Source organism: Nycticebus coucang, chromosome 7, assembly GCF_027406575.1.
Source record: "Nycticebus coucang isolate mNycCou1 chromosome 7, mNycCou1.pri, whole genome shotgun sequence".
Lineage (NCBI taxonomy): Eukaryota > Metazoa > Chordata > Mammalia > Primates > Lorisidae > Nycticebus > Nycticebus coucang.
Genome location: NC_069786.1, coordinates 31495823 through 31522491, shown reverse-complemented (window position 1 = coordinate 31522491; position 26669 = coordinate 31495823). Strand labels below are relative to the sequence as shown.

The 26669-nt window shown below is 34.5% G+C and overlaps 1 protein-coding gene across 7 annotated transcripts in view; it reads right to left on the bottom strand.

Annotated features, from left to right (window-relative positions):
• Window positions 1-5265: 5265 nt before the first annotated feature.
• The window catches only part of SPOPL (speckle type BTB/POZ protein like), a 75220-nt gene continuing 53816 nt past the window's right edge, over window positions 5266-26669 (bottom strand). For all 7 annotated transcript variants that reach the window (XM_053597566.1, XM_053597572.1, XM_053597570.1 and 4 more), the window contains 6 exons: window positions 26460-26637; window positions 26323-26378; window positions 24586-24708; window positions 13247-13389; window positions 13103-13156; window positions 5266-9499 (listed from right to left, as the gene is read on the bottom strand). In XM_053597566.1, the coding sequence (XP_053453541.1) occupies window positions 9355-9499; window positions 13103-13156; window positions 13247-13389; window positions 24586-24708; window positions 26323-26378; window positions 26460-26637 (699 nt within the window). In that variant the 3' untranslated portion in view covers window positions 5266-9354. The remainder of the gene's footprint in view (window positions 9500-13102; window positions 13157-13246; window positions 13390-24585; window positions 24709-26322; window positions 26379-26459; window positions 26638-26669) is intronic.

Here is a 26669-nt window from a genome sequence, read left to right as displayed (position 1 = left end):
TAAGAAAAAAACCATTAGGAGAAGGAAACAGTAGAAAAATGCTGGTAACATAGAAGACCAGAACACAGCAACCCCAGCAAGGGATGATGGGGTAGCTACTGCAGAGGATTCCACCTATAATGATAGAAATGAAAGAAAGGTAATTTAAGATATAGATGATAAAAATAATGAAAAAAAAAATGCTTGGAAAGTAGAAAATAACCAAAAGGAAATCCAAAAATAGAATCAAAGAAGGGATGAAAGATATGAAGAATATAGAAAGGATATAGTGGAGCTTAAGGCATTGAAGCAATCAACAAGGGAAACTAAAGATTCAGTACAGGGTATCAATAACAGATTAGACCATGAAGAAGAAAGAATCTTAGATGTAGAGGACAAAGCTCTTGAGTTAATACAGGCAGTTAAAAAGGAAAATAAACAACAACAAAAAACAAACAAACAAACAAACAAACAAAAAAACAGAAAGAGAGAGAGAAAGCAGAACGTTCACTCTGAGGAGTAAGGGACTTCATGAACCATTCAAACATACTAATTTTAGGGTATGTCAGAAGGGGAAGAACATCCCAGAGAAATAGAAGTCCTGCTGCAAAATAACATAAATGAAAATTTCCCAAATATCACCGAAGATTTCAACATACTTCTTTCAGAGGGATACTGGACCCCAGGGTTATCTCAACTCAAGCAGAGATTCTCCAAGACAAATTGTCATGAACCTGTTCAAAGTCAAGATGAAAGAGAAAATTCTGCAAGCCTCCAGGAGTAAGCACCAATGACCTACAGGGGCAGATCCATCAGGGTGACAGGTGATATCTCAACTGAAACTTTTCAAGCCAGGGGAAAATACGTTACCCACCTTTAACCTTCTTAAACAAAAAAACTTTCAGCCCAGAATTGTGGACTGCTAAGCTAAGCTTTAAAATTAATGGAGAAATCAAATCTTTTATCTCTTGGATAAAATAGCCCTCCACATGCTGTCTCCAGAAAAAAAAAAACTAGCCTCAAAGAACAAAACAAGATTCAGGGTGAAGGGGTGGAAAACAATATTTCAGGCAAATGGAAATCAGAAGGAAGAGTTGCAATCTTTTTTTCAAACACAGAGGATTTAAAGGAATCAAATTTAAAAGAGACAAAGATGGATACTTCATACTGGTCAAGGGCACAATACAACAAGAGTACATTTCAATTCTAAATATTTATGCACCCAACTTAAATGCTCCCAGATTTATGAAATAGACCTTAGCTGGTCTGAGCAGTATGATATCCTATAACATCATAACAGCAAAGGACTTTTAACACCCTTCTTATAGGAGCTGGCAGCAATTAAACAAAGATACAAAGGACTAAAACATGATCCTAGAACAAATGGGCTTAAGAGACATATACAGAAAAACACTATCCCAAAACAAAGTAATACAGGTTCTTCTCATCAGCCCATGGAACATTCTCCAAAATAGATCACATCCTAGGACACACATCAAACCTCAACAAAATTAAAAGAATTGAAATTATACCTTGTATCTTCTCAGACCACAAGGCAATAAACATGGAACTCAACTCCAACAAAAATTTTTATTGCCACACAAAGCCATGGAAACTAAACAACCTTATGCTGAATGACAGTTAGGTCAAGGAAGAGATAAAGGAGGAAATCATTAACTTCCTTGAGCATAACAACAATGAAGATACAGCTACCAAAACCTGTGGAACACTGCAAAAGCACTCCTAAAAAGGAAATTTATCGCATTAGATGCCTCCATCTGAAAAACAGAAAAGAGAGCACATCAACAATCTACTGAATCATCTTTAAAAAATGTAAAAGGAAGAGAAATCTAATCCTAAACCTCACAGAAGAAAATACATAACCAAAATTAAATTATAAATAAATGAAATTAAAAATAATCATTCAATAAATTAAACAAAAAGTTGGTTCTTTGAAAAGATAAATAAAACTTAGTCCCAGCTGCTTGGGAGGCTGAGGCAAGAGAATCGCGTAAGCCCAAGAGTTAAGAGGTTGCTGTGAGCCGTGTGACGCCACGGCACTCTACCCGAGGGCGGTACAGTGAGACTCTGTCTCTACAAAAAAAAAAAAAAAAAAAAAAGAAAAGATAAATAAAACTGATAAACCATTGGCCAGATAAACTAGAAACAGAAAAGTAAAATCTTTAATAATGTAAATCAGAAATGCAATGGGGGAAATAACTGATATAATAAGATATAATATAAGAAATTATAATAAGAAATTATATAATTTTATAATTATATAAATTATAATAAGAAATTTTATACAATAAGAAATTATTTCTGACTACTATAAAAAAACTCTATGCCCAGAAATTTGATAATATGGAGAAGATAGACCAATACCTGAAATCATGCTATCTCTCTAGACTTAACCAGGAAGAAATAGATCTCTTGAACAGACCCAAATCAAGCAATGAGATTGAAAAACAACAACAAAAAGCTTTCAACCAAAAAATGCCTGGGACCACATGGCTATCTATCACATCTTGAAAGAAGAGCTTCTACCCAGACTGTAGAACCTATTCTAAAAAACTGAGAAGGAACTTTCCCCAACACATTCTATGAAGCAAACATCACCTTGATTTCAAAACCAGAAAAGGACCCAACTAAAAAGGAGAACCTACAGACCAATTTCACTAATGAATATGGATGTAAAAATACTCAACAAAATCTTAGCTAATAGACTGCAGCTACTCATTAAACAAATTACACACCATGCTCAAGTAGGCTTCATGCAAGGGATGTAAGGCTGGTTTAACATATGCAAATCCATAAATGTAATTCACCATATCAATATAAGCAAAAACAAAGACCATATGATCCTCTCAATTGATGGCAGAAAAAACATTTGAGAAAATTCAGCATCCTTTTCTAACAAGAATACTTAAGAAAATAGGCATTGGTGGCACATTTCTTAAGCTGACTGAAGCCATCTATGACAAACCCACAGCTAATACCATACTAAGTGGAGTAAAACTGAAAGCTTTTCTACTTAGAACTGGAACCAGACAAGGATGTCCACTATCACCACTATTATTCAACATAGCTCTGGAAGTTCTAGGCAATGCAATCAGGCAAGGGAAGGACATAAAGGGCATCCAAATGGGGACAGAGGAGGTCAAACTCTCCCTCTTTGCTGATGACATAATCTTATGCTTAAAGAACCCCAAAGAATCAACCACAAAACTCCTAGAAGTGATCAGGAAATACAGTAATGTCTCAGGGTATAAAATTAATGTCCCAAATCAGTAGCCTTTGTATAAAACAATAACAGCCAAGTTGAGAAGCAAATCAAGGACACAATTCCCTTCACAGTAGCTTCAAAGAAAATGAAATACCAGGAATATACCTAATAAAACAGGTGAAGTATCTTTACAAAGAGACTTATGAAACCTTAAGAAAAGAAATTGCAGGAGACAGTAACACATGGAAGAACATACCATGCTCTTTCAACACTGTCAAAATGTCTATTCTGCGCAATCTACAGACTCAATGCAATCTCCATTAAAATACCAACATCATATTTTGAAGAACTACAAAAACCAGTTTGTTTTCTATGGAATCAGAAGAACCCAGTGTAGCTAAGGCTGTTCTTAGTAATAAAAACAAAGCTGGAGGCATCACGCTATAGACTTCAGGCTATATTACAAGTGCACAATAATGAAAACAGCATGGTATTGGTCCAAAAATAGAGACATAGATATATGGAACAGAATACAAAACAGAGAGATGAAATCAGTCTGTACTTGCTTTCTGATCTTTGATAAACCAAACAAAAGCATACAAGTTGGGAAAAGAATCCCTGTTCAACAAATGGTGCTGGGAGAATTGGATAAACATATGTAAAAACTGAAACTGTGGACTCACACCTTTCACTACTTACAAAAACTGACTAAAGAGGGATAAAAGATTTAAATCTAAGACATGAAATAACAAAAATCTTAGAGAAAAAATGTGGGAAAAACTGATGATGTCAGACTAGGGAAAGATTTTATGACAAAGACTTTAGCAGCTATAGCAACAACAAAAAATAACAAATGGGACTTAAGTAAGCTGAAATGATTCTGCACAGCTAAGGACACAACAACTAAAACAAAAAGAAAAGCTTCAAAATGGGAAAAGATATTTGCAGAGTATGACTCTGATAAAGGGTTGATAAGTAGAATCTACAGAGAACTCAAATTAACAAAAATGAGCAAACAATCCCATCTACCACTGGACAAGAGAAAGGAACAGAATATTCTCTGAGGAAGACAAAAGAATGGCTAACAAACATTAGAAAAAATGCTCATTGTCCAAGATCGTCAGAGAAATGCAAATCAAAATCACTCTGAGATATCACCTAAGCCCAATGAGAATAGCCCAGATCACAAAGTCTCAAAGCTGCAGATGCTTGCATGGATGTAGCGAGAAGGGAACACTTATACTCTGTTGGTGGGACTGAAAATTAATACAACCTCTTTGGAAGGAAATACAGAGAATTCTTAAGGAACTCAAATTAGACCTCCCATATGATCCCACAATTCCACTACTGGGCATCTACCCAGAAGAAAGAGATTCATTTTATCATAAAGACATTTGCACTAGAGTGTTTACTGCAGTTCAATTAACAATCATCAAAAAGTGGAAACAATCTAAATGCCTACCAACTCAAGAATGGATTAACAAGCTGTGGTATATGTATACCATGGAATATTATTCAGTCGTTAAAAAAGATGGAGACTTTACATCTTTCGTATTAATCTGCATGGAGTTGAAAGATATCCTTCTTAGTAAAGTATCACAAGAATGGAGAAGAATCTAATGAAATCAATAGTAACATGAAGCCAGTATACAATCTAATACACACCCACATAAGAAAAAATCTTAAATTAATTCAAAGTGGGGGGTGAGGGAATAAGAAAGTGGGGGAAGAGGGAGGGGATGGAGGTGCTCCTACTTAATGGACAAAATGTTAGAGTATATGGCACACCTCTTGGGAGTGGGACACAATTATAAGAGGGACTCTACCTAACAAATGCAAACATTGTAACCTAATTCTTTGTACCCTAAAATTAACCTGAATATACATATATATATATATATGCCTTTATTTAGTAGTTTACAAAATGTACTAGATTCTTTAAGTAGAAAAGATAACTACCATACAAATCTATCAGATCAAATACATGACTATTTTGCAAAGCATCAGAGATAATCTAAAAAAAAGTTTGTATTTTTCAAATAACACAAAATAAGCCAATAAATTTTGAATAAGTAACAACTTTATTTTAACTCAATGTGTTCAAATGCAAAAAATATTTTCAGCAACAAGATCCAAGTAGTATGTATCTCATCATTAACATCAGCTGCTTAAAAATGAGGCTGAAAAGCTCAGTATAAGTTTTTATACATTTGAATCTTGAAAATCAATTTCCCGCAGATTTAATTTTTAAATAATTTTTGCAGAATTTTATTTTCAAAAATGGGACTTTATTTCCTCATTCTTTAAAAACTTAATTCAAAATTTCTTAGGTTGCAATATACAATGATTAACAACAGAAAAAGATTTAAATACAAGAATGCCTTTTCAAACACAAAGTTCACATACTGCAAACAGAAGACACCGTGTGATTTCATTCCCAGTGAAGAGGAAGTCTTGCATATGGTAGGCACTCGATATTTTTCAACTGGACCTAAAATATACATTATTCCATGAACACTTAAATAAAGCAGAGCTTGTAATTGCTATAAAAAAGGTTTGTAAAATACTCTTATGTGCGCTGAAAGTGCTATATTTATAATATGAGCACACTAAAACAAACCACTCACCCACCCACCTTCTTTTGCAAGAATGCGTTGAATATTTTTTCCATCAAAGAACATGCATGTCCAAGTCAGAATAATTCACTTCTTTAAATATAGTTGGCTATGACTGAAGCTTGTTGAGTTGAAATTTCATAAACCTTAACTTATCAAAGTCCCCATTCCATTTTAGTAACACTGGATAATATCTATGATCCACAAGTTTACAAAGAATGTCTGCTTAGATTTTAAATTTATACATAAAATTTAAATGAGTAACATAACAATTATACTTTTGGCTATTTAAGCTTTTAGTTAGATCTACTAGTTTTAAAAACAATCGATAGTGTTTATGACAACTTTTTATGAGATTTTTGTTAATATTTTAATTTTATTACAACTGATGTCCAAAAAAGGCACTGTTTTCACATTTCATCGTGCAGTAAACTAATCTGATGTCCAAAAGGGCACTGTTTTCACATTTCATCGTGCAGTAAACTAATCATAGTTTTGAGAATTATTTCATCCATCAATTAATTATCCCCCATAATAAGCACATTAAAATGAAGTATTTCAACTAATCTAAATTTTCAACATTTAACTGGTTCCTATTTTCAGAAATTCACTCTTTTGAACATAACACAAAGCCCAAGTGAATACTGGTATACAAATACACACACACACACACATACACACACGCTGACCATGTAATTCATGCAAGGTTCTCCAATTGCCGTTTCTAGACAATGACACATGACTATTCAAGGAGGTAACATTGGCAAGCCATATCATGGCACCTTCATATTTGTGCTCAACATTAAAATTTAAAAATGAAAAAGGCACAAATATAGTGTTTCTAAATCTTACTCTAAAGAAAAGTTATCCAATGATTATTTTTAGAATATTTAATGTTTAAAACCATTCACTACTTTCTATGGAAAAGTACTGTTTAGGTGACAAAGGGGAAACAGGGACAAGGTGACAGTTTAAAAGGCTGGACAGAATCTGTGTCCATTTTGAAAACAATGTATGTAGTTTTAAAAATGGCAGGAAGAGGGACTATTAGAGCGTTAATGTCAGAACAAATTAAGTTTTTTTATCATTGCTTTAAGAACCCGCAATACCAAAAATTTACATAATAAATAAAAAAATAAATCAACTACCATATGATTTTGTTAGTATAATGGTAGGCATATTATCTGAGAAGTGGACATTTCTACAAACATGGAATTCTTATAGCACAGTGTTGGACATTTTTGGTCAAAATGTGCTACCAAACTAAAAAAAAAAAAATTATAATAAAATCTTTAAGATCTGCAATAAACACTACAGTAAATAAGAACAAGCTGAAATGCTCATTATATGGTATTACTGCAGTCACTATGTTAGAAATGTAGATTCAAGCAGTGAATTAATTCACAATGTGCCGGTATGGTGTGCATTTGATATACATGGATACAATAATACCTTTTTGACATCTGACAAACATAATTCTATAGCCTGAGGGAATTTTTGTTTTCTTGTAAGACCCTTACAAGGCAAAATCTTAAGTTAAAAGTGTATATACATGTATATGTATTTTTTTAAATTGTACATTGTAAACTCAACAGGCTCAATCTTATGGTGGAGCTAAAGAAGTCAAATTTCTACTTCATATAACACTCTTACATCAGATGAAGTCCATAATCTGGTAAGAATCTTTCTTCTATCCTAAGGGATTCCTCCTTTTTCAAATTTAAGTTACCATAACAGTGACTCAAAGAAATCAAGATATCTGAAAATATCATTGTTTCAACTTCCAGTTTGCTGCGGATGTTTATCTAACAGTGTTTGTTCAATGCAAATATGAATCAGTTTTGATATATTAGGGTTGCTTCGGTTAACACCTAAAAAAAGATAGCAAAAATAAAATCTATTTGAAAACCTCAAGCTTCATTTTTTTTCCTTTTGTCCTGAATTCCAAAATTAAATAAACAAATTATATAAGTTTTAGTCTGGAGAATAAAGTTATGTGTTCAAGTTTACAGTATATGGATTTTTCTCCAGTGACCCACTTCTTCCCTTGTGGTCAAATATAAATGTTGCCTAAGAAACATGTTGTCCCTATCATAGTAAGTCAGATGTGGTGCCCTGATAATGATCACTCCTGCTTCTCTGGGATAATGCACCAGAACAGACTTCCATGAGAAACAACTATCAAACACTGAATATGTTTATGTATTTAAAGCTAAAATTCATTTATAATAAAGAACTGGCCCATGAAAAGCAGTTTATAAATAGTTTATCCTGTTCACATTATGCAGAATTCAACATCATCCACAATGTTACTACAATAACTAAAACACAAAGGAGAAAAACTTGGGGGGGGGGCGGGTTCATAGTGTGGACTGACATAGTCTAGGAGTTCTCTCCTTTAGTATATATCTCCCACAGGTGAATGGTATCAGTTCATTGTTTGAAGGATAGTAAACTATACAGAATTCATTTACTGTTCAGATGCCTTTTCCAAAGTGTGATAAAACAGGTTTATATTCAGTAATGAGTATCTGTACTCCACTATAATCAAGGATATCTCTCTTATCGATTATCACAAACATCCCAGTTGCCTCCATCTATCTTAAAAAATTCTTTCAAAAGTTAAGACACAATTATACCTTATTAATTCCCTCAAAAGCAAAAAAATATATGTACCATTCAACATACAAAAGTTACACATAAAAAGTGCATATATATCTTTCTTAATTGGCCCACTCATTAAATTTACATTTGGTCATCCTACTTTTAACAGAATTCTTCATATAAATGTAAGTCAATATAAATTAAAAAAAATTACTTCCATATAATACATGCTTTCTTCATGAAGTCAAAATCTCAATCAGTTCTCAATCATTGTAAACTTGAGTAAACCCACAGTTTGTTAGACAGTTAACATACACACAAACATCACAAATTTTACTAAAAACTTGGGCCAATTCATTGCATATTTGCCCCCTGAAATGAAAAATAAATTAGAACTGAAGCAGTGTATTGCCATAACTTACCTTGTAGGTAAGCAGGTTCTCCTATGTTTATAGATACTTAGACTAAATATTACCAGTCATCTCCAACAAGTGCTTTTAAGGAGATCCTAGTTTTAAACTTTGAGATAGCATAGGACAAACCCCATAAAATTCATTTTTCTTTCTCAAAATAATGGAAGATCCTTTTGAAACTTATCTTCAGTTATCAATATTACTGCATTATGGAGCTAGTGCAATCCTGCATAGCCTTGGTCAAAATGACAAGGCACAATAAAAAAATTAAAGTATTATATGAACAAGAGAAGTCATCAAAGATAATTTAAGGCCTTGAAGTGAATTAATCAGTCTAATTTAAAGCTGAAGAATAAACCATAAATTATCCACCTGAAATGTAAGCAATATGATTTTTCAGCTTCTGTTCTGTGGACAAAATAACAGAAACAACTCTTGTTTATGGTTTGTATATTAGAATCCTTCTGGACCTGGAGGAGTACAAGTTAATTCCACTTTTCTACTATTCATGGAAGATTCAGGACTGTTTTAGTCGTTTGCGTGGAATGCCGAACTGTGGACACTGTGAAGATGCTAGCGCTCGGAAGGCTTCTGCTACTAAGTGAGGGTGAGACTGAATCATGGACTTCCATCCTGATGTTTCCATTATGTCGGTTGCTTGGCTTAAAAATAAAATTAAGAGATGTTTACTAAAGAATTGTTTAGTAAACAATTGTTAACTTTTGCATTGTTAATTTTTATATTGTCTATTTCAAAATGTTTGAACACTATCTACCTCTCTGTGTATTCAAAACATTTGACTTTATTAAAATATCATCTTTATCTCACTGGTATTTTCTGTTGCAACTATTAAATTTTTCTGGAAGTTCTACTCTTCTGAAATATGTGAAAGTGGTCTCCATATTTCCACTCCCATTATAACCATTTCTGGCCCAGCTCTTTCCAGAGCCCCTTTCTCTTCTTTTACCTACCTCTAGTAAGGCAAGTTTTCTCTAGAGTTCAAATTTTTGTTTTCTACTCTTCTCCCTTAATATGCATTATTCATTCTATCTATCTATTCTTCATAATGTTAACTACCATATTGATTTGTTAAATCCTAGGCCTCCTAACAGGTTCATTTCCAACCACCTGCTCTTTTTACTTAGATGTGCCCCAAGACCCATATATTCAGTATTGTCAGATGAGAACTTATTCTCTCTCACCTCAAGCCCCAAATTCTTCCTCACACATTTCCAATCAGATGAAGCTTCTAAAATCACCCAGTGATTCAGGTTTAAAAACCAGTAAAACATGCTTTACTCTGTCCTTCCCAATCATTAAAACCCTAGCTTAAGGATTGAAAGGTTTCAAAGTTGTCTTGAATCCCTGGATAAGGCACATATCATCTCTCATTTAGATTATTAAAAGTTTCCTAATTTCTCTGTTAGGTTCCTATACTGCTCCTCTAAAATCCAACTTCCATAATGCTACCTTAGGAAAATAAATATGACCATATCAGAACTCTTTCTATAGTTTCACATTGCCTATATCCAGGTACTTTAGAAAGAGAAACATGGCTGCTTACAGTTGGTTCCATACTTCCCTTGTTTAGCTTTCTATTTCCCACTTCCATGCTCTGGTTATCCTTCCTTGCCTCCTCTCTTCTCTTCCTCATACCACCCACTATCCAAATAATATCCATGTATTATAGATTCTCCCTTCAAAATATTTATGAACTTTCATTTCTCTCTAGTCACAAAGTCACCAATCAATTTTAACTTTACCTTCATCTTTTGCCAGATCTACTCCAATAACTTTCCAACTGGTCTACCTGTATCTAACCTTGTTCCTCAACTACTACCACCACCCCAACTTCCCCAGAATCCATTCTCCAATCCTGCATATAGAGACATAGTTAAAAATTCATACCTGATCGGGCCCTGCCCCAGGTGAAAACCCTTTAATGGACACACATTACTCTTTGAATGATGTCTAAAATTCCTAATGTTATTTTACACAGTCTTCCAAGATCTGACCTTTCCTGCTTTCTCCATGTACTTATCTCTACCTCTCATGTACCTCTCATGTACATTATCTCTACCTCCTCCCCCTCATCTCCCACTCCTTTACTGCTCTCATCAACAAAATTTTGCATATCCTTTTTCTGAGCTATACTTTTCTTCCTCTCTTCCTACTTTTTCATCAGGGCAACTCCTACCAATACTTCTGGTCTTAAATTTTACCACAATTTCTTGAAAATGATTTCTGACCTTTAGATTAGATTAGGTCCCTTTGTTATATGCTCCTATGGGTATGCTACACATTCTTTCTCATACTTTATTGCAATTACTTGTTTAATCTACCGCTAAACCATTAACTCCATGAAGGCAAGGAAAACAACTGTGTTGCTCACCATTGTATTGGCTATATGGAATAAAGTGTCTTGGGAACTTACTGGATAATAAAACATAAGTATCTGTCAGATGAATAATCAACTACTATTTTATTCTTCTATACTTTGGATTATGCTATACTTTGTGTTTGCAATGCTGCCTACTTCATTCTTAGTTTCACTAACTCCTATTCATTTTTTAAGACCCAGCTCAGTCATCTCTAGGAAGCCATCTCCAAATTTCTAGGTTTAATCTTAATCAGTGCCTGTACATATCGTCTAACATATTACTTATTATATTACAATGGGGTGATATATACTCATGTGTCTCCAATAGATAAATTCCTTGAGAACAAGATTCCCCCCCTCAAAATTTTTATATGCATCACCCTAGCATTGTCCTTGAGATACAATAGATGCTAGGTAAATATTTGTTGAACTAAACAGTAGCTGATCTTAATAAAACTTTTTTTTTTTTATTTTAACAAACATCAAATTACCAGTGTGTCCTTATGTTTAAAACTTAAGTGATTCTGGTTTAGAATCTCACAGATACTTCCATAGATACTTAACATACCTAAACTTTTCATTTATTAATTCATTATCTACTGAATGTCTGTACATACAACACCCCTTCTCTAGGTAGTATAAAATAAGCTAATTTTTTGACAGTAAAAACGTTTTACAATGTAAAGTTTTTCCTAAAGCTTGACAGTGGCTAAGTACAAAGGATCACAACATTGTCCTCTGCTGCTAATACAACATATTTTAAAGTCAAAATAATTTTTTTTAGGATCACATACCATGATGATACCATATTAACAAGTACTGACTAATTTAACATGCACATGCACAGCCAATAATTTAAAAATACTCACTACTTTTTACTTTCAGAAAACAGAATTCACAAACAGGAATTCAGTTAACCAACTGCACATGTATCAAAACAAGTGAAAGCAATGGAAAATAACTGAGTCAACAAATTAACTTTATTGTCTTTAACGCTATTTTTTTCACTTTTACCAACTTTTGATATTTGGGAAAATGGAATTTAAGGGTTTATAAACAAAAGTAATCAAAAGTGGATGCAAAATATTTAACCTTTTAACTCTTCCCTTTTTGATTTTAATTATAAAAAATAGGAAAGTCACTAAAAATGAAAAGGGAAAAAGGAGAGAATAATATATTCTAATAGTTTAAATTCGGAAGTTAAAGGCTTAAAAAGATACAGGAACTACTCAACTGTTATAAGTTTACCAGAGAAGAGAAAAGATCAAATTGCTATCACTTTTGGAATATTAGGCAGCTAGCCTAATACAGTATATGATGCAAGGTACTTGGGCTAACAGAAGAAGCCATGACTTAGCATTCAAATGTAAAGACTTTCTAAGGTAATCTAGTAGGTACATGGGTACATTCCTTATAGGATTAAATGAATATTTTCCACATTGTCTTTTTTTTTCTTTGTTTTTTGAAATAGGGTCTCACTATGTTGGCCCAGACTGTTCTCAAACTTCTGGGCTCAAAGGATCCTCTCCTTTTTGCTTTCCAAGTAGCTGGGATTAAAAGCATGTGCCACTGCAACTGACTTCCCCACATTTTTAGAAATGCTTTCTGAAGGAGCAGGGGCAGGATCTCTACCAGTCCTTATTATATAATACTTGGACTCAGCTATAAACCATGTGGCACGTGTGCTTAAGAAATGAGACCATGTACCATCCAAGAAGCTGATCTACAAGAGAGCACAGCTTCAGGAATCCACTAAGTAGTCTTTTTTTTCTTTTGCTTCATAAACTAACATCTAGATTCATACTTATTGTAAATGAAAGAAAAGCTATGCAAACAATTTCATTTAAACAGATCAACTTTAAGTCAGAAACTGAAGTCATCTTACCTGCTGTTCCAGTTTTTCCCATCTTTACACCCAAGTTGTCGAAGTACACTGCACCTGCATTGAAGATTTAAACATGCTTAACAAAAAGTACAATGAAAAAATGTTGAAGGTGTCACACCCACTAAAATTGTAAGCATAGCTTACCTATTAATAAAATCTATGGTTTGTGCTTTCAATTGTTCCGCACTGTGCAAATCTGCAAGGACAAGGGTATCAGCAACATTTTCTACTGAGAGGTTACTACACAAAGCTTCTTCACACATGACTTTCAGCCGTTCCAGTGCATACTACCCAAAAAGAAAACATAACCATTAAACATTTACTCGAAGCTTCCAAATACATATTTGTAATTTAGAAAACAAAAGTTAAAGCAGATTGTTTTTTAACTAAGGTTATTTTAAAATTCTTTAAGTCATTGGTTTAACTTAATATAAGGAAAATATATATGAATGCATTTAACAGAAAGACTACTTTTCTTTAGGAAATTTCAATTTGCATAACCTCAAAATACATGTATTTTTAAAACAGGGTTTATGCTAAAAATCTACCTTATTAATATTCTCATTGAGTATATTTCTCTTCTTTACTTTTTCAAATACTAGAGCATATTACCCTGTACACGGCATGTTGCCACCTCAGTCTTAAATATGAATTCATTATAAAGCTAAACAAATTGTATTCATAACCACCAAAAATTCATGCAGATATTTGTATATATGTTATACAACCCTTTAGCAGCTTTACTGAGATATAACTGACATACAATAAAGTACATTTGAAGTTCACACTTTGAGAAGTTTATAGCACCATAAAATGCAATCATTACCCAAAAGTTTATTCCTATTCCTTTGTAATTTCTCGCTCTCACCCACCCCAGGCAATAATTCTGATATGCTTTTTATCACTATAGATTACTTGGCATTTTCTGGAATTTTCTATAAGGGAATCACACAATATATGCTCATTTTTGTCTTGCTTTTTCATTAAGAATGTTCATTTTTAAATTAATATTAAATCATAGCGTGTACATTAATGCGATCATGGGGCACCATACAATGGTTTTATTAACAGTTTGACACATTTTCTTTTTTTTTTTTCTTTTATTGTTGGGGATTCATTAAGGGTACAATAAGACAGGTTACACTGATTGCAATCGTTAGGCAAAGTCCCTCTTGCAATCATGTCTTGCCCCCATAAAGTGTGACACACACCAAGGCCCCATCCCTCTCCCTCCGTCCCTCTTTCTGATTTTCCTCCTCCCCATAACCTTGTCATTAATTGTCCTCATATCAAAATTGAGTACATAGGATTCATGCTTCTCCATTCTTGTGATGCTTTACTAAGAATAATGTCTTCCACTTCCATCCAGGTTAATACGAAGGATGTAAAGTCCCCATTTTTTTTAATAGCTGAATAGTATTCCATGTTATACATATACCACAGCTTGTTAATCCATTCCTGGGTTGGTGGGCATTTAGGCTGTTTCCATATTTTGGCGATTGTAAATTGAGCTGCAATAAACAGTCTAGTACAAGTGTCCTTATGATAAAAGGATTTTTTTCCTTCTGGGTAGATTCCCAGTAATGGGATTGCAGGATCATATGGGAGGTCTAGCTTGAGTGCTTTGAGGTTTCTCCAGACTTCCTTCCAGAAAGGTTGTACTAGTTTGCAGTCCCACAAGCAGTGCAAAAGTGTTCCCTTCTCTCCACATCCACGCCAGCATCTGCAGTTTTGAGATTTTGTGATGTGGGCCATTCTCACTGGGGTTAGATGATATCTCAGGATTTTGATTCGCATTTCTCTAATATATAGAGATGATGAACATTTTTTCATGTGTTTGTTAGCCATTCGTCTGTCATCTTTAGAGAAGGTTCTATTCATGTCTCTTGCCCATTGATATATGGGATTGTTGGCTTTTTTCATGTGGATTAATTTGAGTTCTCTATAGATCCTAGTTATCAAGCTTTGTCTGATTGAAAATATGCAAATATCCTTTCCCATTGTGTAGGTTGTCTCTTTGCTTTGGTTATTGTCTCCTTAGCTGTACAGAAGCTTTTCAGTTTAATGAAGACCCATTTGTTTATTTTTGTTGTTGTTGCAATTGCCATGGCAGTCTTTCTTCTTCATGAAGTCTTTCCCCAGGCCAATATCTTCCAGTGTTTTTCCTATGCTTTGAGGAGTTTTATTGTTTCATGCCTTAAATTTAAGTCCTTTATCCATTTTCAATCAATTTTTGTGAGTGGGGAAAGGTGTGGGTCCAGTTTCAGTCTTTTACATGTTGTCCAGTTCTCCCAACACCATTTATTGAATAGGGAGTCTTTCCCCCAAGGTATGTTCTTGTTTGGTTTATCGAAGATCAGGTGGTTGTAAGATGTTAGTTTCATTTCTTGGTTTTCAATTCGATTCCAAGTGTCTATGTCTCTGTTTTTGTGACAGTACCATGCTGTCTTTACCACTATGGCTTTGTAGTACAGACTAAAATCTGGTATGCTGATGCCCCCAGTTTTATTTTTATTACTAAGAACTGCCTTAGCTATACGGGGTTTTTTCCGGTTCCATACAAAACGCAGAATCATTTTCTCCAAATCTTGAAAGTACGATGTTGGTATTTGATAGGAATGGCATTGAATAGGTAGATTGCTTTGGAAAGTATAGACATTTTAACAATGTTGATTCTTCCCATCCATGAGCATGGTATGTTCTTCCACTTGCTAATATTCTCTGCTATTTCCTTTCTGAGGATTTCATAATTTTCTTTAGAGAGGTCCTTCACCTCCTTCGTTAGGTATATTCCTAGGTATTTCATTTTCTTTGAGACTATGGTGAAGGGAGTTGTGTCCTCAATTAGCTTCTCATCTTGACTGTTATTGGTGTATACAAAGGCTACTGACTTGTGGACATTGATTTTATATCCTAAAACATTACTGTATTTTTTGATAACTTCTAGGAGTCTTGTGGTTGAGTCTTTGGGGTTCTCTAAGTATAAGATCATTTTGTCAGAAAAAAGGGAGAGTTTGACCTCCTCTGCTGCCATTTGGATTCCCTTTATTTCCTTGTCTTGCCTAATTGTATTGGCTAGAACTTCCAGCACTATCTTGAATAGTAAAGGTGACAGAGGACAACCTTGTCTGGTTCTAGTTCTAAGAGGAAAAGCTTTCAGTTTTACTCCATTCAGTAAAATATTAGCTGTGGGTTTGTCATAGGTAGCTTCAATCAGTTTTAGAAATATGCCACCTATGCCTATACTCTTCAGTGTTCTAATTAGAAAAGGATGGTGGATTTTATCAAATGCTTTTTCTGCATCTATTGAGAGGATCATGTGATCTTTATTTTTGCCTCTGTTAATATGGTGGATAACGTTTATGGACTTGCGTATGTTAAACAAGCCTTGCATCCCTGGGATGAAGCCTACTTGATCATGATGAATGACTTTTTTGATGATAAGCTGTAATCTATTGGCTAGGTATTTGTTGAGAATTTTTGCATCTATATTCATGAGTGAGATTGGTCTGAAATTCTCCTTTTTGGTTGGGTCTTTTCCTGGTTTGGTATCAGGGTGATGTTTGCTTCATAGAACGTGTTGGGGTAGATTCCTTCTTCCTCAATTTTTTGGAATAATTTCTGTGAGACAGGAATAAGCTCTTCCTTAAAGGTTTGATAGAATTCTGGTGTGAAGCCATCTGGACCAGGGCATTTTTTGGTTGGAAGATTTTTTATTATTTCTTTGATTTCAGTGCTTGAAATTGGTCTGTTCAGGAGCTCTATTTCTTCCTGGGTAAGTCTAGGGAGAGGGTGCGATTCCAAATATTGATCCATTTCCTTCACCTTGTCACATTTCTGGGCATAGAGTTTCTGGTAGTATTCAGAGATGATTTCTTGTATCTCTGTGGGATCAGTTGTTATTTCCCCTTTCTGATTGAGGTTACTAGAGATTTTACTTTTCTAATTCTCGTTAGTCTGGCCAATGGTTTATCTATTTTATTTATTTTTTCAAAAAACCAACTCCTTGTTTCATTAATTTTCTGAATGATTCTTTTGTTTTCAATTTCATTGATCTCTGATTTGATTTTGGAGATTTCTTTTCTTCTACTGAGTTTAGGCTTAGATTGTTCTTCTTTTTCCAATTCCATAAGATCTCTTGTGAGATTGTTGATGTGCTCTCTTTCTGTTTTTCGAATGTAGGCATCTAAAGCAATGAATTTTCCTCTCAAAACTGCTTTTGCAGTATCCCACAGGTTTTGGTAGCTTGTGTCTTCATTGTTGTTATGCTCAAGGAAGTTAATGATTTCCTGTTTTATTTCTTCCTGCACCCCTCTGTTATTCAACAGAAGATTGTTTAATTTGCATGCCTTTGTGTGGGGTCGAGCGTTTTTGTTAGAGTTGAGTTCCACTTTAGTGCCTTATGGTCTGAGAAGATACAAGGTAAAATTTCAATTCTTTTGATTCTGTTGATATTTGTTTTGTGTCCCAGGATATGATCAATTTTGGAGAATGTTCCATGGGGTGATCAGAAGAATGTATATTCTTTATCTTTGGGATGGAGTGTTCTGTATACGTCTATCAAGTACAGTTGTTCTAGGGTCTTATTTAAATCTCTTGTATCTTTAATTTCTGTTTAGAGGATCTGTCCAGCTCTGTAAGAGGAGTGCTAAAGTCCCCTATTATTATGGTATTATCAGGTATCATATTGCTCAGACTGAGTAAGGTCTGTTTCAAGAATCTGGGAGCATTTAAATTGGGTGCATAGGTATTTAGAATTGAAATGTCTTCTTGTTGTATTTTTCCCTTGACCAATATAAAGTGACCATCTTTGTCTTTTTTGACTTTAGTTGCTTTAAATCCACATGAATCTGAAAATAAGATTGCAACTCCTCTTTTCTTCTGAATGCCATTTGCCTGAAAAATTGTCTTCCATCCCTTGACTCGGAGCTTTGTCTTTTGAAGCCAGGTGTGTTTCTTGCAGACTGCAAATGGATGGCTTGTGTTTTTTAATCCAGTCAGCCAATTTATGTCTCTTCAGTGGGGAATTCAAGTCATTAACATTTATTGAGATAATTGATAAGTATGGTAGTATTCTATTCATCTTATTTTGTGAGAGTCCATTGCTTAGTTTTATCTTTTGCATCAGTGTGGAGGTTAGGTTCTGTCCTTTAATTTCTGAGTTCTTACTTTGCTGCTGATGTACTGTGGTGGTCAGTATGCAGAACAGCTTGAAGTATTTCCTGTAGAGCTGGTCTTGTTGCGGCAAATTTTCTCAATGTTTGTATATCCATAAATGATTTGATTTCACCATCAATTTTGAAGCTTAGCTTAGCAGGGTACAGAATTCTGGGCTGGAAATTGTTCTGTTTAAGTAGATTAAAGGTAGATGACCATTGTCTTCTTGCTTGGAAAGTTTCATTACAGAAGTCTGCGGTCACTCTGATGGATTTGCCCCTGTAGGTCAACTGGTGCTTACTCCTGGCAGCTTGCAGAATCTTTTCTTTTGTCTTGACTTTGGACAGGTTCATCACAATGTGTCTTGGAGAAGCTCGGTTAGAGTTGAGGCGACCTGGGGTCCGATAGCCCTCTGAAAGCAGTGTGTCAGAATCTTTGGTGATATTTGGGAAATTTTCTTTTATAATATTCTCTAGTATGGCTTCCATTCCTCTGGGGCATTCTTCTTCCCCTTCTGGGTTTCCTGTAACTCATATGTTGGAACACTTCATAAAGTCCCATAATTCTGACAGTGAACGTTCTGCTTTCTCTCTCTTCTTTTCTGCCTCTTTTACTATGTGAGTTATCTCAAGAGCGTTGTCTTCTACCTCTGAAATTCTTTCTTCTGCATGATCTAACCTGTTGCTGATACTTTCCATTGCATCTTTAAGTTCCCTAATTGACTGTTTCAGTTCCTTCAGCTCTGCTATATCCTTTTTATATTCTTCATATCGTTCATCTCTTATTTGATTCTGTTTTTGGATTTCCTTTTGGTTATTTTCCACTTTATTAGCAGTTTCCTTCATTGTTTCCATCATTTCTTTCATTGTTTGCAACATGTGTATTCTACATTCCCTTTCTGTCATTCCTAACATTTCCTTACAGGTGGAATCCTCTGCAGTAGCTACCTCATGGTCTCTTGGCAGGGTTGTTCTGGACTGGTTCTTTATTTGCCTGGAGTTTTCTGCTGATTCTTCCTCATGAGTGATTTCTTTTATCTGTTTGCTTGCCCTAATTTTCCTTTCACTTCCTCTTGCTCTTTAAGTTCTCGTGCAGTTGCGGGCGGGTTTAGACCGATTGAACACACGTGACTACTTGCCGGTTTTCCACTGTTTTTGTCCTCCTCTTGGGGTCCAGAAGTCTCTTGCTGACTCTCTGTATCCTCACAGGGGTGATGATAGGCAGATCCCACCAGCCAGAGATGCCTGGAGTCCTATGTCTCCGTACTCATGGTGCCCAGATGCAAGGAAGCTGTCACTCGGCTGCCATCTTGCTCTCCTTCCAACAGTTTGACACATTTTCATCACACTGGTTAAACATAGCCTTTCTGGCATTTTCTAAGTTATTGTATTAAGACAATTATATTCTACATTGACTAAGTTTCACATATACCCTTGTAAGATGCACCGCAGGTGTAATCTCACCAATCACCCTCCCTTCGCCCCCGTCCCCCTCCCTTCTTAGGTTATAACTGGGTTATAGCTTTCATATGAAAGCCATACATTAGTTTCATAGTAGGGCTGAGTACTATGGATACTTTTTCTTCCATTCTTGAGATACTTTACTAAGAAGAATATGTTCCAGCTCAATGCATGTAAACATGAGAGAGGTAAAGTCTCCATCTTTTTTTAAGGTTGCATAATATTCCATGGTGTACATATACCACAATTTATTAGTCCATTTGTGGATCGATGGGAACTTGGGCTTTTTCCATGACTTAGCAATTATGAATTGGGCTGCAAAAAACATTCTGGTGCAAATATCTTTGTTATAACGTGATTTTTGCTCTCCTGGGTATATATCTAGTAGAGGAATTATAGGATTGAAGGGCAGATGTATTTTTAGATCTCTAAGTGTTCTCCAAACATCTTTCCAAAAGGAATGTATTAATTTGCATTCCCACCAGCAGTGTAGAAGTGTGCCCTTTTCTCCACATCCACACCAACATCTCTGGGATTTTGTGATATGGGCTAATCTTACAGAAGTTAGATAGTATCTGAAGGTAGTTTTGATTTGCATTTCGCTGATGGTTAAAGATGACAAGCATTTTTTCATATGTCTGTAGGCAGCACGCCTGTCTTCTTCAGAGAAGTTTCTCTTCAAGTCTCTTGCCCAGCCTGCGATGGGATCACTTGTTCTTTTCTTGCTTATACGTTTGAGTTCTCTGTGGATTGTGGTTATTAAACCTTTGTCGGAGACATAACCTGCAAATATCTTCTCCATTCTGAGGGCTGTCTGCTTGCTTTACTTACTGTGTTCTTTATTTTTTTTTTAATTAATTTATTTTTATTGTTAAATCATAGTTGTGTACATTAGTGCAATCAAGGGGTACAATGTGGGGGTTTCATATACAATCTGAAATATATTCTCATTCTTGGCTGTGCAGAAGCTTTTTAGTTTGATCAGGTCCCAGTAGTGTATTTTTGAAGCTCCTTCAATTGCCCGGAGGGTCCTCCTCATAAAATACTCACCCAGACCAATTTCTTCAAGGGTTTTCCCTGCTCTCTTCTAGTATTTTTATAGTTTCATGTCTTAAGTTTAAATCTTTAATCCAGTGAGAGTCTATCTTAGTTAATGGTGAAAGGTGTGGGTCCAGTTTCAGTCTTCTACAGGATGCCAGCCAGTTCACACAGCACCATTTGTTAAATAGGGATTCTTTTCCCCACTGGATGTTTTTAATTGGCTTGTCAAAGATCAAATAATGGTAAGTAGCTGGGTTCATCTCTTGGTTCTCTATTCTGTTCCAGACATCTACTTCTCTGTTTTTGTGCCAGTACCATGCTGTTTTGATAACTATCGATTTATAGTATAGTCTGTGATCTGGTAGCGTGATTTCTCCTGCTTTGTTTTTATTTGTGAGTAATGTCTTGGCTATCTGAAGTTTTTTCTGATTCCATATAAAACGAAGTCTTATTTTTTCAAGATCTTTAAAGTATGACAGTGGAGCCTTAATAGGATTGCATTAAAACTGTATATTGCTTTGAGTAGTATGGACATTTTAACAATGTTGATTCTTCCCAGCCATGAGCATGGTATGTTTTTTCCATTTGTTTATGTTTTCAGCTATTTCTTTTCTTAGAGTTTCATAGTTCTCTTTATAGAGATCTTTCACGTCTTTTGTTAGATAAACTCCCAAATATTTCATCTTCTTTGTCAGTACTGTAAAGGGAATAGAGTCCTTAACTGTTTTCTCAGCTTGACTATTGTTGGTATATATAAAGGCTACCGATTTATGAATGTTAATTTTGTAGCCTAATACGCTGCTATATTCCTTGATCACTTCTGAGAGTTTTGTAGTCTAATCCCTGATGTTTTCCAGATATACAATCATATCATCTGCGAAGAGTGAAAGTTTGATCTCTTCTGACCCTATATGGATACCCTTGATTGCCTTTTGTTCCCTAATTGCAACGGCTAAAACTTTCATTACAATGTTAAAGAGCAGTGAAGACAATGGGCAGCCTTGTCTAGTTCCTGATCTGAGTGGAAATGATTTCAGTTTAACTCCATTCAATACAATATTGGCTGTGGGTGTGCTGTAGATGGCCTCTATCAGTTTAAGAAATGTCCCTTCTACACCAATTTGCTTAAGTGTTCTGATCATGAGAGATGCTGGATATTATCAAAAGCTTTTTCTGCATCAATTGAGAGAATCAAATGTAGAAAAAGAAGGAAGACTACCCAACACGTTCTATGAAGTAAACATTACCCTGATGCCCAAACTAGGAAAAGACCCAACAAGCAAAGAAAATTATAGACCAATTATCACTAATAATATAGATGTAAAAATATTCAACAAGATCCTAACAAACAGAATCCAGCAACATATCAAACAAATTATACACCATGACCAAGTCGGTTTTATCCCAGGGTCTCAAGGCTGGTTTAATATACGTAATCTATAAGTATAATCCAGCACATAAACAAATTAAGTATGTTCATTTTGAGATACATGCATGTTATTGCTTACATATCAATAGTTCAAGCCTTTTTATTCCATTATGTATAGATATACCACAATCTGTTTATCCATTCACCTGTTGTTGAACATTTGGGTTGTTTCCAGTTCTTAACTATTACAAATAAAGCTGCTAGGAACATTCACATACAAGTCTTTTTATGGGCATTAGCTTTCTTTTCACTTGGGTAGAAACCTAATAGTGGACTTACTGGCTCACAGCTTCTAAATCTATGTTTAATTTTTCAAGAAACTGCCAAATAGTTTTCAAAAGTGGTTGTATCATTTTACATTTTCTATCAGCACTGTATAAGAGTCCAAATTTTTCCACAACCTTGTTAACAGTTAATATGCTCTTCATGGTTTTAGCCATTAACTTGGTGTACAGAAGTATCTTATGATGGTTTTAATATACATTTCCCTAATGACTATGACATTGAGTACCTTTTAATGTATTTCATTGGCATTATTTCAGAAAGTATCTGCCCATTCTGTCCATTTTTAAAAATAAAATTTTTTTCTTATAATTGAGCCTTCATATTTTTGATAAAAGTTGTTTCTTAGATTTACACTATGTAAATATTTGCTCCCAGTCTGTGACTAATCCTATGTCTTTTGAAGTTCATGTTATCATTTTTTTCTTTTATGGTTCAAGTGTTTTTGGTGTCAAAGCTAAGAAATCTTTGCCTAACTCAACATTAGAGATTTCCTACTATGTTTTCTTTTAGAAGTTTTAGATTTTTAGGTTTATGATCTATTTTGCATTAATTTTTATATATGGTGTGAGCTATGTACCAAAGTCCATTTTTTGTACATATGGGTATTCTGTTATTCCTGCACATTCTGTTAAAGACTGCTCTTTCTCCAATGAATTGCCTTTGTACTTTTGTCAAAAATCAAATATCTATTGGGCAGCACTTGTGGCTCAGTGAGTAGGGCACCGGCCCCATAAACTGAGGGTGGTGAGTTCAAGCCCGGCCCCAGGCAAACTGCAACAAAAAAATAGCTGGGTGTTGTGGCAAGTGCCTGTAGTCCCAGCTACTTAGGAGTCTGAGACAAGAGAATCGCCTAAGCCCAAGAGCTGGAGGTTGCTGTGAGCTGTGACATTACGGCACTCAACCAAAGGCAATAAAGTGAGACTGTCTCTACCAAAAAAAAAAAAAAAAAAATTAAATACCTATATATGCAAGAGTCTATTTTTGTACTCTTCTTCACTATTTGTCTGTCTTGACACCAATACAACACTGTCTTAATTATTGTAGTCTTAGAGTAAGTCCTGACCATGCAGTGTTAATCCTCTACTTTTTCAAAGTTGTTTAATCATTCTAGATTCTTGCACTTACATATACATTTTAAATCGGCTTGTCAACTTCTTTAAATAAAAAAAGCCTTTTAGAATTCTGATAGGGACATTTTGATTCTACTATCAATTTTAAGTAAATCAAAATTTTAACAACATTGAGAATTTCAATTCATGAACAATATTTATCTTGTTACTTATTTAGGTTTTCCTGAATTTCTTTTAGGATTATTTTGTAATTTTCAATAGTGAGAATCTGTCACATTTATGCCTATTTAATATTTTTGATGCTACTATAAATGGTATTTTTTGATTTAAATTTTTATTGAGATAGTTATAGATTTAAGTACAATTTTAAGAAACAATAGATTCCATATATACATGACCCAGTTTCCCCCAGTGCTAACATTTTCCAAGTGTTAATCTATTTACATACACATTTACGTACATACATATATGTGTAAGCTTTGGACTGAGAACTATTAGTTTTGAGATTTTTCTGATCTTTTTAGTTTTACTAACTAAAAAAAATCACCATTACAAAAGATTATTATAAAATTGTTAACATTGTGTTTTTTCTTTCTATGCTGGCATATTAAAAAATGAATTCTATGAATATAGAAAATTACATTACGTAAAATACCCATTATTTTCTCACTTTTTAAAAAGGTCATGCACTATACATTAAAACTAAAAATATCTGAAAATTGCAATAAATTATACATGTTACTATGTGTTCTTATAAAAAAGAATATACACTTAAAACTGGAGTTTTCACTTTAATCTCCAATGACGGGGGGAACTGTTTCTTTTGGCTCAAGATATTGTTACATCTTGTTGATTTTTTTAAAAAAATCATTTCCATATTATCCCACTATATGCTACTTCATAAAACTCTTAAGAACCATCTACAAATAGTAGAAATTAATTCAATCTTTCAAGTCATTTGGAGATTTCGTTTGCTGGTCACCTTCCATATACATCAATCTTGAGGATATTTTTCAGCTCTTTAAAGACCTAATTACTTACTTTGTCTGCAGCTGCCAACAAGTTGTCAGCCATTTTATCAAGGTTTGGTGCTTTCCCTGTGTAAATGAATCTCATCATTTCTTTAAAAACCTCAGGGTCTAAGTCATTTATTTCCACTCGATTCTGATAGTGAAAACAACAAAAAAGTTAAACGTAGAGAACATACACAACACACACCAATGAACAAAAGTGAATCTGACAGTAATTTAAAAGCCTCAAATCTAAAGTACTTTATAACTCAAATATACATATACAGATATTTCTAAAATTTGCTTTAAAATTTAAGTAAGTAAATCTTCACTATGGTAATTAGGCAAAGAGAAATGGGCAAGTCTAAGAGGAAAAGCATATATTATGTGAGAGATGTCAGTGACCAGCTGCAGAGCCCAGACCCTGACACTTGGACCATTCCAACCACCACCATGTGGGAATAAACCTCAATTTCTCAATAAAAAGAGTTTAAAAGGAAACAAAAAAACTATAGGCCAAACAAAATGCATCTGTGTTCAGCATCTGGCCTTTATACTACAGGATATTGACTATTAACTTTTTCTTTGTTGAATTCCTAGGTCCTAACATAATGCCTACGACCCTATAACCACCATCTCTATTCCCAGTATTAAGCAAAAGACAGGGCCAGGTATTTGAGATAATAACAGATAATAACTACTTCAGAACTCTCCCTTTTGCAAAAATGGCATGTATTATTATATACCATCACTTCCTTGCTTACTCAAAGCAGTCAGGACCAAAGAGGACTAGTGTCTTTTATTTATACATTTTGGTTTCTCTCCTGAATCAACTGAAGCTAAATGTCTAACTCTTAAGAGAAAACTTTTCTCACCCATTGCTGTCAATAACATCTGAGATCACTGATGTCTCCCCACTTGGAAGTTATCAGAAGGCTGATCACAGCAGCTTCCCAGACCAACCATCAAATGAAGAAAGCAGCTATTTTATTATAGCCTCTAATTTTGCAGAAACAATAAAGTTGAACTACACAAATAAACTCTGAAGTTGTCTATCTGGAGCCCTAAGACTTATGTGTTATGCAACCAGCAATGAATCAACCTCTGATATCTAATATATTTCAAGATAACAGGTTAAAAAAAATCATCTGTGGGAGTCAAATACGTAATATCTTTTTTTTTTTTTTTTCGTAGAGACACAGTCTCACTGTACCACCCTCGAGTAGAGTGCCATGAAGTCACACGGCTCACAGCAACCTCTAACTCTTGGGCTTACGCAAAATAGGTAATATCTTGATTCCAGTTAATGCACAATAATGCTGGAGTAATCTATGTACTTTGTCTTAAACCTAATAAATATCCTTATTTTAGTGATGACAAAAATGTAGACATTATTTTTGTGGCCAAAAAACTAATTCAAAAATCAACCCATAAAGTCTAGAAAGGGGGAACATAATAATACAACTTAACTAGAGGCCTCTCAAATAGTTATGTACCAGAATTGTACTTCTGGATAACAACTACACGTTTATTTACCTTCCAGATGGGTATAAAAATAGCTGTTACTTGGAATATTCACTGAGCATCCACACTGAGTTATATCTATTGTTCTATTACAGAACACATTTTTTCCCCTCATCTTTCTACTTGGTTCTAAAATGTCTCCCCAATTATCACAGCATGAGATCATGCTCCACTGCTTTTAAAATATAAATTCCACTATTTTACATTTGTAGAAATTAAATATTAGCCTTGAAGCCATGTTTACCTTTTTGCTTTCTTCCATTTCATGTTCAAACATTGCATTAAAAACCGGGGATCGTGCTGTAATAAGATTAAGCATCATTATTTCACACATAAACTTGTCTTAGAGAACACACCGTATCACCCTAAAGTGGAAAGTACCTGCAAGCACAGATTTATGAGCTTGAAATTCATGTCCTCTCACAAAAAAACTGCAATCTGTGAATCTTGTGTTTTCCCAGAGATTACCTAAATCTTCTGCTAGTCGACATTCAGGCACCTTCAAAGTATTTGTATTAGTATATCCTGATATATTAACTGAATCTTGGACCACACTCACCTAATAAAAAAGGAACAGCAAAAGAGACACTT